This window comes from Phyllostomus hastatus, unplaced genomic scaffold (assembly GCF_019186645.2).
Source record: "Phyllostomus hastatus isolate PE091 unplaced genomic scaffold, TTU_PhHast_1.1 phas_scaffold_78, whole genome shotgun sequence".
NCBI classification, from domain to species: domain Eukaryota; kingdom Metazoa; phylum Chordata; class Mammalia; order Chiroptera; family Phyllostomidae; genus Phyllostomus; species Phyllostomus hastatus.
This window is the reverse complement of record NW_025334041.1, coordinates 112,984,767-113,001,461: the sequence shown is the minus strand read 5'-3', so window position 1 is coordinate 113,001,461 and position 16,695 is coordinate 112,984,767. Positions and strand designations below refer to the sequence as shown.

General features: G+C 46.7%; 2 protein-coding genes across 3 annotated transcripts in view; one reads left to right on the top strand and one right to left on the bottom strand.

The window, feature by feature from the left end:
• CRIM1 (cysteine rich transmembrane BMP regulator 1) overlaps positions 1-14,161 on the top strand; it is a 180,504-nt gene extending 166,343 nt beyond the window's left edge. Inside the window, exons 14-17 of the mRNA XM_045826977.1 lie at positions 4,309-4,503; positions 7,638-7,760; positions 10,129-10,316; positions 11,672-14,161. Coding sequence (XP_045682933.1) covers positions 4,309-4,503; positions 7,638-7,760; positions 10,129-10,316; positions 11,672-11,848 — 683 coding nt within the window. The 3' untranslated portion in view covers positions 11,849-14,161. The remainder of the gene's footprint in view (positions 1-4,308; positions 4,504-7,637; positions 7,761-10,128; positions 10,317-11,671) is intronic.
• A 456-nt stretch (positions 14,162-14,617) lies between these two features.
• The window catches only part of FEZ2 (fasciculation and elongation protein zeta 2), a 38,826-nt gene continuing 36,748 nt past the window's right edge, over positions 14,618-16,695 (bottom strand). For both annotated transcript variants that reach the window (XM_045826978.1, XM_045826979.1), the window contains one exon: positions 14,618-15,520. In XM_045826978.1, coding sequence (XP_045682934.1) covers positions 15,504-15,520 — 17 coding nt within the window. In that variant the 3' untranslated portion in view covers positions 14,618-15,503. The remainder of the gene's footprint in view (positions 15,521-16,695) is intronic.

Sequence of the window (16,695 nt, the reverse complement as noted above, 5' to 3'; positions counted from 1 at the left end):
TGCGGAAGGAGCCCCCAGGCATACACGTCCCAGGCTTCAGACACCCTGTGGACTGACTTGATTGCGAAAGCAAGTCCCCATTCCTTAGCAGGAACTTTGTAAAGAAAGAAGCCAAAGTTCATTTCCAGCCAAATCCGATGGATAAGATTAAGGCCAGAGCTGAGGAAACCGAATTCCAAAGCCGACCTAAACCAAGGGGTGGCCATAAAATGGTAACCGTCTTCCTGGCATGTTTTACAACGTGTCCCTGAATGCCACGGGGAAAGGAAAACCCCAGAGCTGTGTGAAGTGTGGACGGTGTCGTTGGAATGTTCACAGCCCTCAACAGTGACTGCTCAGAGGAGGGCCACATTTGTCTAAATACGTAACTGCAAACAAGTGAAAAACGGTGTTTGCTTTTTTAAATAAGCTTTATTATATATTAGTGCCCTACCTTCTGTTTTCCTTGAAACAGTCCCCTCTTACAGACAGAGAGGGGTCTAGATACGGGCCTGGGAAGAACCTTGAGTCTCAGTAACCACTTCCGTATCTCTGCTCCTTGATAGGCCAGGTTCGTGATGTGTCAGTGGGAGGGGAATTCACCTTTGAAGACAAAGACCTTAAGGCCCAGCAAACACAAGTGGGAGGAACCCTAAGTGCCCACTTTCCAGAGTCGGAGCCATAACAGTGTGTGTTGTGTGGCCCGGACTCCTGCCCATGAACTTGCCCGCGCCCCCCCAGGTCAGCCCACTTGAGTTCCTGTCCTGGCCTTGCCACTCCCTAGCCAAGCATCTCGGGTGCGTAATGTAATCTCCCTGTCCCTGGGCTTTCTGTAGAGTTGGAATAAGACCCAGTCCCGTTGGGCCGTGCGGTCAGATGAACTTGACACATGTGAAATGCTTACTTAGCACAGTGCCCAGTACATAGGAGGCACTCAGTAGGTGGAAGTTTTGGTTATTATTAGGTATTAAAGAATAAAACAAATGTCATTGCCAGTGTAAGCAAGCCAGTTGGCGTGGCAAATATAAGTCAAACAGCACCACTCACTCGAGAGCCAGATATAAACCGTTTACTCTTAATCATAGAAGACTCTCAGTTGGATATTTCTGACGTGTCTCTTTCTATACCCCTTTTCAGCCCGCGTGCTTCCAGCACTTTTAGAGGTGCTTTCAATCACCCTACACTGTTTCCCCCAAAGACTGCAGCGGCGTTATGAATTTCTTATGTAGAACCTCAAATTACACAGAGTAGCCACCAGGTCTCTCTGTAGACCAAGGAGCGCCTGAAACTTCCTGACAGCTTTCTCGGATGAACCCAGATGTGCCCCGGAAGGCAGTGGCATGTCCGGGGAAGAAACGAGCATGTTCGTGAGGACCAGGGCACACCGAGGTCCATCTGTCCCCCGACATCCACCCCGTGCTTCCAGGCCTCTGTTTAGATCTTTGCCTTTCAGGTGAAATTTAGTCAAAAGCAGAAAGAGTTCTATAAAGCCTTACTAACTAAAATCTAATTAGTTACAGTCTAATCAAATCTGGGCTTGGGAAAGATGAGTCAGGGTTTTTATAAAAGGAAGAATCCTCCATTTATTTTACATGAAATGTCAGTGGAGTGGAGTGGCAACCTGCTGACAGCTTCCTCTTGGCTTTGTCTGGGAGTGTGTTTGCAGAAACAAGCCCTTCCACCAGGAAAAGTAGCGACACTGTGATCCAGACCGATCAGCTCTGGCGGTAACAGAGAAAGCCACCCTGCCAGCGACAGGGGGAGCGTTTTTCCGTTGCTGTCTCACGGTGGACTGATCCCCGTCCCCAGGCCTGCGGCCCTGACGTGGCGTGTCCACCACTCCGTGGCCCACCCCTGGGCAGCCCGTTGGATCTGGCTTGGCCTCGCCCTGAAAATGTTGTGTAGATGAAAAGTTGTCCACTCCCCCAGTGCTGCCCAGGCACACCTGAGACCGTGTGAGGAGGGAAGGAAGAAAGGGAGCCCTTATGCAGAGTTCAAGGCAGAGTTCCTGGGCCACGTGGTCGGATGGAGCTGGGGGTCTGTGCAGGTCCCTCTGCGTACTGGCTTCTTTATTTCTAGTGACTTCCACTCTGTAACTTGAGGTTCCCCAAGAGCAGGGGGATGGCCCTACTTCATCGAGTGTCAGTGAGGCTGAACCCCGCGGGGGGGCGCTCAGGAGCCCAGCATTAGCACCAGGATGCTTGGTGGGGACACATTCTTTTCTTCAGGATAGAACCCCTGCATCCTTCTTTCAGAACCACCTGGTGTCGCTCCTGCCTGCCTCCTCCTGCCCCCTCTGACCTCCCGTCTTTAAGAAGGTCAGCTATGAGAGCACCGGTTGGTCGTGGGGCTCATGGGTCTTGTGGCCTTGCCGAGCTTTGCACAAAACCAGTAGTATTGCTTTAGGAAGAAATGCTTTCTTCCATAGAGAATTCTCTGCATGATAGACTCTAGATTTGATGGTGAATCTAGCATCCTCAATGAAATGTTGGCCGGAGGTCAGAATATTGCTTGAGTTAGGTTCATTCATTGGTTTTTACTCAGCCACGTGGTGTGAATGTTTGGGAACCTGAATGAAGTTGCCCCCTCTGAGGACTCCGTAGTAGCAAACACTTGTCTCCTGAGTTGGTTTGAAAGCCTCCAATTGAGTTTTCAAGCTTAACAATCAGTGCATCAGAGAACTTCTGGCAGAACATTTACAAATACAGTAAAATATGTTGTTCCATAGCTATTGAGAAGGATTTCTGTTTATAACTAGAACTTATCTGTGATTGAACCTGAGGCAGCAATAATGAGAGAAATCACGGGGGAAATGTTGAGAAACAGACGTCTGAGGGAACACAAAATGTTGCGGTGACAGGGCGCTGTCAGTGCCACTCGGTAAGGTGCCTGCCCTGAGCAGTTGGTAAGAAAAGAATGTTGACATCAAAGACAGATCTGGGAGCGTGTCTGTCTGGGAGCCTCCTCTAGAACAGTTCAAGGCAGGAGCTTTGTGCTTAGAATTCACAGAGGGGCTTCCAGCCGCCTTGGCACGCTTCGCTGCAGCGTTGGGGCTGCCGAGAGGACATGTCTCTGGGTGCCACACGCTTGCCCGTGTCTTGCCGCACCCACCTCATGCACCCTGAGTTCCACGCTTTGTGTCTGGGTGATGAATACTCTTCCCTGCACAGCTTCCCAGAGGCCTCCTGGGGAGAGCCCTGACCCCTGGACACTACTCCTTAAAGAACGTTTCTTCCAGATGCCTGTATAGTTTTCCATGTTCTAGTGACCAGTGCCGCGTGGAAGTGCCTTCAGAATTTGAGCGGGAAAATGTCCCCAGATTAGGAGGAGTCATCCAATCATTGGCCTGTCCAGTGACAAAGTGCTGCAACCCTGTTTCTCCACTGACTTGCCCCATTTCTGCTTTGCTGGTCACTTGGGCCTCTCTGTGAGCCTTTGTTCTTGAACTCTAAAGGAAATGTGATTGCTGGTTAGTCAGTGAGATCAGGTAAGCCAGGGGCAGGTGCTGAGTCACAGAGAAGGGACTGGAAGGAGGGAGAAAAGGAGTGTGACCAGGGAAAGTGGAGGGGAGAAGGGGAGCAGAACATTTTAAGCTGTAAATTCTCATTAAAAATATATTGTTCTCAGAAACCATATATTGCTGCAAAATGGATTGAGATGACATGTTGTTTTTAAACAATAAATATATCTTTGTTGATGAGAAAGCAGTCCGCCCAGCATCACTGGAAAAGGAAGGCAACGGTTATGTCAACGCTGACTCTCCCTCTAGGACAGGCGGGGTCCCCTGCTGGGACATGCCATTGTCATTCCTTAAAACTCCCCTGAATCACTTACAAAAAAAGATTAACTGAAAGTAGAAAATTCTTGAATTGTTTCCTTAAACATATTTATAATAGACTTTTTAAAAAAATCTCTTTCCAGATAGAACAAAACCTCTGAATGTGTCTCTTACCTCCTTGAATTTCAGTTTTAGTTTTTTTCATGCAGTTTATTCAGTAGCCATTCAGTGACTGATTCGTGTACTCTGCAATGATAGTCCGATGGCACTTGCCCAGTGGGTATCCTTCCCAGCTGGTGGTGACAGTTACTGCCCTGTGGCAGCCTCCCGGGCCCTTGGCCAGCTCCAGGCCACAGGATGAAAGTTCCGAGGCTCCTCCTGGGCAGAGGAGAAAGGCGGTAGGGGGCCTGGGGAAGCGAAAGTTTCCCCAGACTCTGGAAGCCCTAAAGCACCTGGTGGTGGCACAGAGCGGTTCCCCTTTATGTCTCAAGTGCGATGAAGTGGTGTTGTGCTCAGTCACGTCAACCGTCGTCTGCCGTTCTTCCCCCCAGAAGACACCATCGCAAAGAAGGTGGTGTGCCGCTTCGGGGACAAGGCCTACGCGGACGAGGAGCGCTGGGACATCGACAGCTGCACGCACTGCTACTGCCTGCAGGGTCAGACCCTCTGCTCGACCGTCAGCTGCCCGCCTCTGCCCTGCTCGGAGCCCATCAACGTGGAAGGGAGTTGCTGCCCAATATGTCCAGGTATCTGAGCCATTGTCCTGCCGCTTGTTGAGCCGTAAACTGAAGATGAGCCTAGAGCAGCACCCATCCGGGCATTCATGCAGCCCAGCCGTGTGTCAGCCCCGCTGGAGTCTCCCTGTACGAAGACGTGGGGGGGTGGGGCCAGGGTTGAGGACACCGACCGGCAAGGTGAGGGCCTGATTTTGTGTTCTCTAAACATCAGTGGCAGTCATGTCTCGTGGGTATAATGGGTGCATTAACAACACCTGCCCTATCCGAGCAGCACAGGGTTAGTGCAGTGTTGAACCAGCCTAGTGAAAATGGTTCAAGGTCAGACATGGAAGGAAATATAGGGTGAATACATATCAGAACAAACATGGACAAGCTACATCTAAAGACTGTGGTGTGGCTCAGTCTTTTTTCAGTTCAGCTCCAGTGGTACCCATTCCCTGCGGCCTTCTGCCAAGCGCTCTGCTGAACTTTGTGTCTCTTCCATGTAGCACGTAACCGCTGAGCGTGCGCCAGCTGGCTGTCCTGGACTCCCCACCCCCACCCTACATGCCTACAGCTTCCCCCACACCTTCCCGCCCTTTGTGCAAGCTCAGTAGTTCACCTCCTAGTTTCCAACCTGAAGCCCCACAGCTGCCCAGACCCCCCTCCCCCAGGCTTTCTTCCAGTGTCCATGTCTGTGTCTCCCACATAAAAACAGCTCTTTTTTCCTCTGCTCCTAGTCCCAGAGCAATGCAGGGCCTGCGCCCAGCAGACAGCCTCCCGGCAGTGTTCCACATAGAGCCCTGAGCACAGAGGCTTCACAGGCAGCGCGGACCACACAGGCCGAGGAGAGAGCTCACTCAAGGGCCCACTGAGGACCTGAGCGAGCCAGGAGCCTCTGCGTGTCCACCTCCATTCTTGTGTTTTGCAGCAACATTACATTAGAGAATCTCGCGCCATGCAATGCAGTGAGCCAGGAGTCAGGCCAGCTGAGTGCATCGATACTGTGCAATTGTGAAACGGGGAGTCGTTAAACTCAGAGTTCCACTGAGTTCCGCATACATCTGCCTTTCGTCTAGGTGCTGTGCAGACCAGCCCTAATTGAGCACTTCTAAAAATGTTCCTTTGTACCCTAAGGAGGGCAGGGTATTCTGCCAGGTCAGAAGCCCGACCCCTTTTCAGAGCCTTCAGTTGGGTACTTCTCGTGTTTGAGCCTCATTGGCCTTGTTGAAGGATAGGTTGAGAGTCAGAGGATCACTTCTGTGAAGTTTTATCACTCAGTGTGCACCTGGGAAAAAACGGAGTCCTGACGTGTTTTCAATGAGAAGAATGAGGGGAAAAGATGTATTTCTTACTGGAGTTGTTATATCTAGCACATGTCACCTGTTCCACAAGTTTTGTGATAGTTTTCCTTGTAACGTGCTCTTTACGACATAAATGGTGAAACTTGACCTTGCTTATTCAGCAGAGGTCCACTCATGCCAGCAATGCACGAGCTCTGTTCCAGGCACTGGGGAGGCTGTGGTGCGTCGAAGTCCTCACAGAGCTTGCGTTTTCACGGGGGAGGGCGGCAGCAAACACGTCAGCGGTAACTAGAGAGCACACAGGGTGACGGTCCGGGCTGCGGAGGAAACACAGCAAGACAGAGTCTGGGCCCAGAGAGGTGGAGATTGTTTTGTTTTATATACGGTAGTCCAGGAGTGTCTCACTGCCAAGATGACATTCATTAAAAACCAGAATCACAGACATTGTGAGGAACAAATAGAACGCTCTAGGTAGAGAGGGCAGTAAGGAGGCCTGTGGGGACTGGCCCCGTGAGCAGGGAGGGTAACAAGACGAGAGCAGGGAGGCAGCCAGAGGTCAAAACACCGTCTCACAGTTGATCGTAGTTTATTGAGATATAAACTTTGCCTCCAGGGTTTTGAGCAGAGGAGTGATGTGATGTGACTTTTCCCCGGGATTTCTTGGTGCTGGGCTGAGCATAGACTGTGGGGTGCAGGGGGCAGGGGTGGAAGCAGAGAGAGCATGTCAGAGGCTCTCCAGTAATTCAGGCGCGAGAACGGTGGCCGGACCAGGGAGTAGTTCAGGGAGGGGGCACCCGATTCTCACTGTATTGTAAGGGTAGACTCGATAGGATTTGAATTGGATGTTGGGACCTGGAAAGAGAGGAGCCAAGGACGACCATGTGACCATGTTTTGGACTAATAAACCATGGAGTCATATCTCTAGGGTAAAATCAGTTCAGTTTGGGGCATTTTTACTTTGAAATCCCCATTAGACATCTAAGTGCAAGTAAGAAACAGTGAACATTTAATGTGAAGTTGAGGAGAGAGACTGGAAATCTATCTGTAAGTTTGAAAGCTGTCAGCCACAGGTGGTGTAAACCTTGAGACTGGGTGGCATCACCCAAGGGGTGAGTGTAGACAGAGAAGCACAGAGAGCCCCGGGCTGAGCCCAGGGCGACCCCCCTCTTTCCCGCCCACCGGCTTCTCGGGTGTTGTTTCACGTTGTAGTTTGTTGTTGATCAAAGGGACTGAAAATATACTCACTGAAGATCAGTTTCCAGTCTGCACAGTTCCGGTGGTAACACAGCGGACATTTAAGACTTAAATCAGGCAGCAGCTTCTGAGCTCTGCAGCTGGTTCCCAGTTACAGAAAGAGACTGACAGGGAATGGCTGAGCAATGCATGCAGGGTGGGAGATGCTTCGACTCGCTCACTTCCTGTGACAGGTGAAGGATTCGACAAGAGCAACAGTGGTTCCAGTAGTATTTATTTAGCTGATAGAAAGTAAAAGAAATCCTTCCATCTCAGCCAATCCGGTACTTGCACAAAATTATAGAGACCAGAGTTCCTGATTCTGGTAGAGAAGAAAACTGTTTTCCTCTCCTTTTAAACAGTTGTAAGGGGAGAGTAATGGAGGAAATATGGGGACAACTTTAATTGAACAATAAAAAAAAATTGCTTTTAAAAAGAACGCTTTGCCCACCCCAGCAAAGCCAGTGACTCTCTAGCAGCAGTGATGGAAATGCAGAAACTGGGTCTTTCGTGTCCTGGGACACACCGTACTGGGCTGAACGCACCATCCGTTTGGATTGTGGAAACAAAAGGTAACAGCAAGTACCCGCTCCATCATCTCTTACGGACAATGCCCCCATCTTTCAGAAATGTATGTCCCAGAACCAACCAACGTGCCCATCGACAAAATGAACCGCCGCGGAGAGGCTGATGTGGCGGTTCCCGTGTGGCCCACATCCAGTGAAAATGACATCGTCCATCTCCCCAGAGGTGAGTGCCAGTCAGTTGAGATCAGTCTAGTCCTATGTAGGGTCTTTTATTTTTTTATTTTCAAAACGTCTTTAGATAACTTTTTAAATGGCATGCTGAAGTTCAATAACTACTCTAGAGAAGATGGGATTGGCTGTGATTTAACAACCCGAATGATAAAGTCAGTCTGCAGGCCACTGGACTTCCGGCCCCGAATGTTCGGAGACTTAGTGATGATGGAACAAAATATGTTCCTTGTCCTAGGCGGAATTTCTAAGCCATCACCAATACCTATATACATGAATACACCTGGTAAGCAGAGTAACAACAAAGTATTCACTGTCCCTTTGCATTCTGTTGTAAGCATATGCCTTAGATTATCCCCTAATTCTGGGTAGTTTCCACTCCACGAGAGTTGGATTATATGTTGGTTTCTTCACTCACCAGGTTTATTCCGTGCTTTCTATTTTTCTTGCTCTGCCCTTTCAGCTGTGGATAGTAGAGATGTTATTCAGCCTCTCAACGGTTAGGTAGTAAAGCGAAGCAGAGTTTCTGTCAGTATTGCCTTCCCTATGAAAGCCGACCTCTTGATCAAAATAGTGTAATCTTGCTCCTAGCCATGACCCAGTACTGGCTCCTGCCTACTCCGAGGATACTTTCAAAACCATTGCTGTAGCTTTTATAATGTTTTTGAAAGGAGCAACACTGTTCATTGCTTGAGAGATTAATGGTCTGTTACGCTAGCTATCCGAAGTGCTATGCTCAGATCACGCCAGATAACTTGGGAGCCAGATCCCTGGACAAAGCATCTTGGCTCCATGTATAATCGCTCTGACTGCACGGCGCGTTAGCACTGTGTTTACCTTCATCCGGTCAGTAGGTACTCGTGATTCATCTGTGCGCACCGCCCTCCATGCTGGGCTTTGGCCACAAGAATAGCCTCATTTATTGAAATGTGTTGAGGGTGTGTGTGTGTTACACAGTAGTGTATCTCTGGACCCTGAGGAGAAATTTTCTCATGTGCCAATAGCAGGGAAGTTCATGCTTCTCCTAAGCAACGGACTGATTTTAATCTTAAAGACATTGTGTATCTTACTGGTGACACTTTATTTCCACGTTTTGCTTTGGCTGCTAGGAAGGCTCAGAGCTGAATTTCATGGCCTGCTTTTAGCATCCAGACAGAACTTTAAGGACTGCATTTTGTAAACAGACCTTAGTTGCAGTTTCCTTTTCCTTGCACCAAGATTTTCCTTCATTTACTTTTTAAAAATCTTCTTTTATGACATATGTTCCGAAAACCATTTCCATTGTCATTTGGAACGTGGTAAGGCAAAAAGTCTTTCTTTTATTCATTGTGCATTTAAAGCCTGAATTCATCAATGTTATTTTTACCTTTGGCATTTTTCTTGATGCTGATAAATATGTTCCTGTTTTTTTCTCCCATTCTGTAAAGTATTACCATCTACACCTATCCCCCCACATATACACAGAAGCATGCTCATAAAAACCTGATTTTTAAGCTGTAGACACTGAATATCACACAGCGGTGCTACTTCATGAGCTGAGTTTCCAGAACCATTTAGGAGCAACTCCTTTTGATCGTATGTGTCCTGTGTCTTTCACTAACCTGTCTCCAGTACAGTCAGACAGTGTGACTACAGTGGTTTATTTGAAATGAAATAAAAGTAAGGAAGCTTCCAGGGTGTGTTCCTGATTGGTGTGTATTTAACTCGTTACCTGTCTGCCAGTCATTGCAAAAATGACGACGGAAGGACAGAAAGACATACATCATATAAGCAAAATCCAGTGCTGTCCTGTGTGCAGTATATTGATAACTAAGAGAGGAAAATGATCTAACAGGCCTAGTGAGTTTGCAACAAGTTTATGAAAAGTAATTTTTTTGTTCAGAGCTCAGTAAATCATAATATCAACCAAAAGACCAAGCTCTTGATTCTAGCTTGATTTTTACTATTACTAGTAATTAGTCTTAGCTATTACCCTAGTAAGATGAAGAATATACTTTAATCTATTTGCAAATAAACAGAGCTAATATTTTTGCTTTAAAATGTTAGAAGCCAATAAGTTAATATTCATAAAAATATTTTTAGTACCCCATAAAAATTTTCTTACTTTCTTAACTACAAGCAGCATCCTCCTGCCCCGTTGTTGACCTCCTCGTGCTAACGGTTCCTCGATTAACTCCATCCCTGAGTCTGCCCTCGCCCAAGAGCTCTTCAGATCAACACTAGATCGATTTAACCCTATTCTAGCTTACCGTACTGTGATGCAATGAAACCACGTTGCTGATTCCGCTTTGCAATGTAATTAAAATAAGTCCTTAAAAATTCGGATGTAGATATTAAAATATCTGTAATCTTTTTCCCCCTAGAAATGGGTCACCTCCAGGTAGATTACGGAGATAACAGGCGACACCCAGTTGAAGACTCTTCGCTTGACAGCATCGCCTCGGTGGTGGTGCCCATCATCCTGGGCCTCTCTGTTATAATAGCATTCCTCTTCATCAATCAGAAGAAACAGTGGATACCCCTGCTTTGCTGGTACCGAACACCAACTAAGGTAGCATCCTGAAAAAGGTTGTCTCTTGTCTTGAATGATCAAACTAGCAAAGCTTACATGCTTATCACTTGCTTAAATTGTCTGATATCTTTTTTACTAGCCAGTGAAATTTTTACTTTGCTCTTTATAGCCTCAGGTGCACACTAGGCTGAAGCAATCTGATCTCTAGTACTGGGCCGGGGCTGGCTCGGTCATTGGATGAGTTACCCATCATCCACTGGTTAACAAAACCTGACACTTCACAGACCCAGTTTCCTAAATTTACTCTGGTTTTCAAAGAAGTACCTCTGGATTGATTCCTAAGTCATTAGTTATGTAGGACATTAAAAGCTAGCCACCTGGTGTTTCTCATGACCTATCAACCTAGAATTGGGAGAGAAACCATAAAGGGAGGTTGACGATATGCTGAGAGGCCAGAAGAGCTAGCTGACTGTGAGGACATACAGAAGTCCAAAGGACCTGGACACGTGTCCAAGGGAAGCAGAGAGAGGGGAGGGAGCAAAAGATGAAGAGACTGCGCAGAGCAGCACTAGACAAGGCAGGAAGGCAGACTTCACAGGGAGGGAGAAAGAGTGTGTGTGTGTTGCCAAGTCTGCCTATTTTAAAAGGCAAGGAAATTCACTTTTCATTAAAGGAAATAAATCGTGATGCTTTCCAACCCTGATTCTACCTTTTGCACTTAGTTTTTTCCTAGTAAAAAAATCATATACCCTTAAGGTTGGAAAACAGCCTGAGTAATTATTTTATCCAATTTACCATCTAGATAACCCTTCCCGGTAAAATCCCAGCAGATGGTTTGTCCTGCCTCTGGCTTTCTGACAAACCAGCACTGGGTGCAGCCTGTGTGTGGGGCACAAGCTGGGTCAGACCCGGGGCAAGGACTGAGCAGGACACAGTCCCCACTGCAAAGCAGAGGAAACAGACCCCCTGATAAAGTACGTGGAGGAACTGGACACAGACTGTCACACAGCCTGAGTGATTCAGAAGTGCCTGTTTCTCTCAAAATCTGCCTGTCTGGTAACTTCCTCTCACTCTTCAGCCGTCCTAAGTACTAGTTTGCACTTTAAGGATTTGAAAATGGTTATGTCATTTACCTTGCCAATTGTGTTTTCCCCCCAATTCCCTCATCTGCTCCATTTGACATAATTTACTGACATTTCACCTTTAAACCCAGGTTGACAGCATCCCTCATAAAACTGTCATTGGTACTAGAACAGATGTAAGGGCCACATCGAGTCTGCCCAACAGTGTCCTGTGAAGCTACTATTCCACTTGCATTAGATACTAAATTTGCATTAATGTGTGGTACATAAAGCAGCTAATTCTTTATGGTTTTTCCTCCTCTCACTACATAGCCTTCTTCCTTAAATAATCAGCTGGTATCTGTGGACTGCAAGAAAGGAGCTCGTGTCCAGGGAGACAGTACCCAGAGAATGCTAAGAATTGCTGAACCAGATGCAAGATTCAGTGGCTTCTACAGCATGCAAAAACAGAGCCATCTACAGGCAGACAATTTCTACCAGACGGTGTGAAGGCAGGCAAGTTGGATGAGGTTTAGAAGACAGAGCGAATAAATCTGCTCTTAGAAGTAAACTAGGACTTGTGCACTTGCTTAGTGGACGGTATCGGACTGTGACGTGATGTGCAGCGCGGAGAACTGACTGGGAGGGGCTCTGTCTCCAGCACCGTGCAGAACAAGCATTCCCGCCTTTCCTCAAGATAACTGACCAAGTGTTTTCTTAGAACCAAAGTTTTTAAAGTTGCTAAGGTATATTTGCTTGTGCTATAACTGTAGAGATATTCGGGGGTGGGGACAGGTGAGTTTGGTTGGGGGAGTGGGTGGGAGGGTGGTGTCGGGAAGACAGATTGGTCAGCTTGGCTGGGGGTGGGGGGCGACCCCCAGCAACGCAGGCGAGGTGCGTTGGCCCGGAGGGTAGCTTTTCCTGTTGCTCTGAAGACTGCACTGGTTGCAGCACACAGCTCAGGCCTGGGCAAGCAGGAAACAGAAAAGGCCCTGGGACCCAGCTGCCACGACCACCTAGAACGACCAGACGAGCGCACCAGAACCTTTCGATAGCCATCCCAGGTCTAAAGCCACAGTTTCTTTCCTAGAGTCACAACTGCGGTAGGCAGTAAGGAAGCGAGAGAAGTGTGAGGGCGGCATTTCTCTCAGGCGGGTTATTAAGGATATATACAGCTAGACTTTTTGCTGCTTTCGTTTTCTTCCACGCCAATCAGCCAGTTCCTAGCAGAGTCAGCAGACACACAGGACCTACAGTCATTTCTCGATGTGAGCGAGCACTGGAGCTTTTCCGACGGCAGCGTGGCAGGCGGGCGGGGAAGGCGGAGGACACCGCGTGTTCCCAGGGGCTGTGCTTCCTTGTTCGTGGTTGCTTTGTTCTGTTGGGTCGTTGGTTGTTCATAGTTTTCGTTGAAGCTCTAGCTTAAGAAGAAACTTTTTTTAAAAAAAGACTTTGGGGATTTTTTTTCCTTATTATATACTGATTCTACAAAATAGAAACTACTTCATTTTAATTGTATATTATTCAAGCACCTTTGTTGAAGCTCAAAAAAAATATGCCTCTTTAAACTTTAGCAATTATAGGAATATTTATGTAACTATCTTATGCTTCAAAAAAAAACAGAAGTATTTGTGTGCGTGTGTATATAATATATATAAACATATATATTTATACACATACAATTTATGTTTTCCTGTTGAATGTATTTTTATGAGATTTTAACCAGAACAAAGACAAACAGGCATTCCATATCAATGCTTTTGATCACTTACAAATTTTGAACACAAAATCTCATTCTACCTGCAGTTGAACTGGGAAGAAACACATGTGTGAGTGTGTGTGTGAGAGAGTGTACGCACACGCGTGGGCAGGCAGCACCACCCCTGCTGCGGAGGAGGTGTTCCTTGATTAAATCTTCTTCCTCGTTCGGATTTGCTTTCGGTCGGTTTTCAGTTCCCTCCGCCTGCCAGCAGCACTGGTGGCAGTCTGGGCGCATCACTAATCAGCTCCTGGGTTTCATTTTCTTTTTTCTTCAAACAACTGTTTGAAACAACTACTGGAATATTGTCCATAATAAGCTGGAAGTTTGTTGTAGTTTGCCTCAAATATGACTGACTGTATACTATAGTGTTAACTTTTCAAACAGCTCTTAGCACTTTTATACTAATTACCCATTTGTGCATTGATTTTTTTTTCTTTTAAAAATGCTTGTTGTGAAAGACACAGATACCCAGTATGCTTAATGTGAAAAGAAAATGTGTTCTGTTTTGTAAAGGAACTTTCAAGTATTGTTGTAAATACTTGGACAGAGGTTGCTGAACTTTAAAAAAAATTAATTTATTATTATAATGACCTAATTTATTAATCTGAAGATTAACCATTTTCTTTGTCTTAGAATATCAAAAAAAGAAAAAGAAAAAAGGTGTTCTAGCTGTTTGCATCAAAGAAAAAAAGATTTATTATCAAGGGGCAATATTTTTATCTATTTCCAAAATAAATTTGTTAATGGTATGTTGTTACCAAAATAGACTTACATCAGCCTGATTATTATAAAATTTTGTTGACAATTAATCCATTCCTGGCATAAAAAGTCTTTATCAAAAAAATTGTAAATGCTTGCTTTTTGTTTTCAATCATGGCCATATTATGAAAATACTAACAGGATATAGAACAAGGTGTAAATTTTTTTATTATTTTAAAGATATGATTTATTCTGAGTGCTGTATCTATTACTCTTTTACTTTGGTTCCTGTTGTGCTCTTGTACAAGAAAAACAAACACGATTTCCTGGAAAATAAAACAGATCTATGGCAGGCACTGGGAGTGCACTCTCGTACTGTTTGTTTTGTTTTCTTCAGAAAGCCGGGGCCGTAAGGGGAGGGTTTGCAGTTTGGTTCTTGCAGCAAATAAACACTTTTAATCTTAAATCACACAGTGTAACTTTCAGAAAAACTCCACATCTGGGAGCAGGAGGGAAACTGTCCTTCGGTGGTCAGTCAGGCTGTCGGCGTGACGGCCTGCCCGGGTCTCAGCAGCCACAGACTTGCTGCACCGTGTCCTCCAGGGGGCGCTGCCACAGCTGCAGCCAGTGTGCCACAGGCTCAGGACAGGTCCCCCTCCCCGCTCCTTACCGTCAGGAGGCCACTCGGGGTTTCGACAGCTCGCACTCAGTAGTGGCGGACAGTGCGTGGGAGGGTAAGGGGGGAAATCTAGCACTGTGAGGGAAGAAAAATCGTTAAAGACTATACCAAAAACTCTGAAAATAAAAATAAAGCTCTCAAGCACACATCACATGTCAACGTTTATTAAAGGACATGGACTTGACCAGAAACAGCAGGCCTGTTTCACGACAAGTGATGGACCCGTGAGCGGCTGCTTCTAGAATCAGCACGTCAGGAAAGCGTGGGCGTGCGGAAAGGGCAACACGGTCACGGGGAGTGGGCAGCGCTGCCGCGTACAGTTGCTAAGCACCTTAAGGATATAAACTCCTTTGAAAGGGCACTTCTCCACAGATACATGAGACAGAACAAACGTTTTAAGTTAAACGACACAAGATTCTGAAATTACATGGCAACCTCAGGTTAAAACACGATCGGTGGCAGAACGAGCGGCCGCCAGTCTCCACACTCACAACTGTCCAGCCCAGACGACACGTATTCTGGTTTCACCACCTCTGGGAACAGCCTAAGCTTAAGTGTCGGTCTCTCTGGACAATACTGGTAGGTGATATTTATAGTGACAATGCTCATAAAAATCAGTGTTGGTTTCTGCCATCACTGGGGAATAGCTATGTTTAGTCCAGTTCTTCAATGCAGTTGAGATCCAGAAAGCCGTAAGAACTGAAGTAGGCATACTGTCAGTTCATGAAAAATATAACTGCACATGCATAATTAATACCACACCTCCTTACTCTACAGAGTTGGAGAAGAGTCCAAAAGTGTTAGTATTTAACAAAAAAAATCCCTCGATTTCAAAATAGTCCTCTTGGTCTGTAATAAAAGAATTAGTGAAGGCATGATCTATTAATACTGAATCACAAACCCAAGTTCAAGTGTGCTGAGTTCCCGATAGCAGGAAGGCGACGTAGCCAGCGTTCAGAGGAATGCTGTGGGAAATCTAGCTTGTAGTCCACGGAAGACAGAACTGCTCCTGAAGTGACGCTGCCCTATGTGGGGCACAGAACTGGAGGGAGAAAAAGGAAACAAATGGAAATGTATCTTTTGTATATGCATACGCAAGATGTATATTCATTTTATATATCTTATATCTATATAAAGACACCATAACTAAGTATTAATGCAAGGATCTATAGGACCAGTTAGAAACAAAAGGTTTTAAAAGGCTATACACCCACCAATGACTCATTCTCTTAAGACACTTGTTAGAACTGCCCAGATGTGAGACACCAGAAGGCCATGTCCCTTAGGGTACCGCCACTTAGAGACAGAAGCCCACAGCATTTGCCCTGTTAGCCCTGTACCATGAGGCCTGTAACAGAGCAAAGAGACTGCCTGGCAGACTCAAAGGTGCAGGTCTCTGCCCACGTTTTGTTCTATCCAGGATCAGCCCTGGGGCCCTAACTACCAGCCTTTGGTTTGGCTGTTGGAGGCGGGCAGTGAGGCGGGTGAGAGAGAGCAGCTCAAGTAGCCCAGACAGCGTCTTGAACCATCTTCCTCAGGGCAAATGAGGCCACTTCCTACCTTCTTTCACTTCTCACCTTGGCACCCTAAAATTAAGGTAGCATATTTAGACAGCCAAGCCACAGTCACTGGTGTTAAAACAATGAGAAGAGAAAGCCCACCAAGGAAAGGGAAGGCAAGTTCTTTCTCCCTTAAAGCAACACCACCTTCCAGGCAAAGGTTCTACTACTGGTCCCGGAGGGAGAGGACTCATCAGCTGCCTGTGTATTTCCAGGATGGGTGGAAAACTGCGTTGAAATCACCCCACATCCTCACCTTCCCATGCACTTGAACCCCTCTGGGCATTGCACTCCCCTCCCTTCAGGTTCCTGGGCTGCAGTGTCACTACACTGGTCTGAACCCGAGCTCATTTTCCACCCAGTCCTTATGAGGCAGAGCCACAACAAAACCACAGCACACGCACACAAGCAGCTCGGCAGGAGCAGGTGCGGGACAGGCAGACCCGGGCTCGCGGGGGAGCCGGCGGCCCGAGCGTGGGAGCGGGGCTGGACGCGTGCTGCTTCCCGGAGGCGTGCAGTTTAGGTTCCCAGGGGCAGCCCAGGTTTGAGAGGAAAATATTAAAAATCCTTTCCCCCCAGAGCACTCTGTTCTCTGCGTCATAAAATTCTTCCCTGAATTCATGATAAAACAGAATGCTTCAGAAGCTCATTCTCTCTG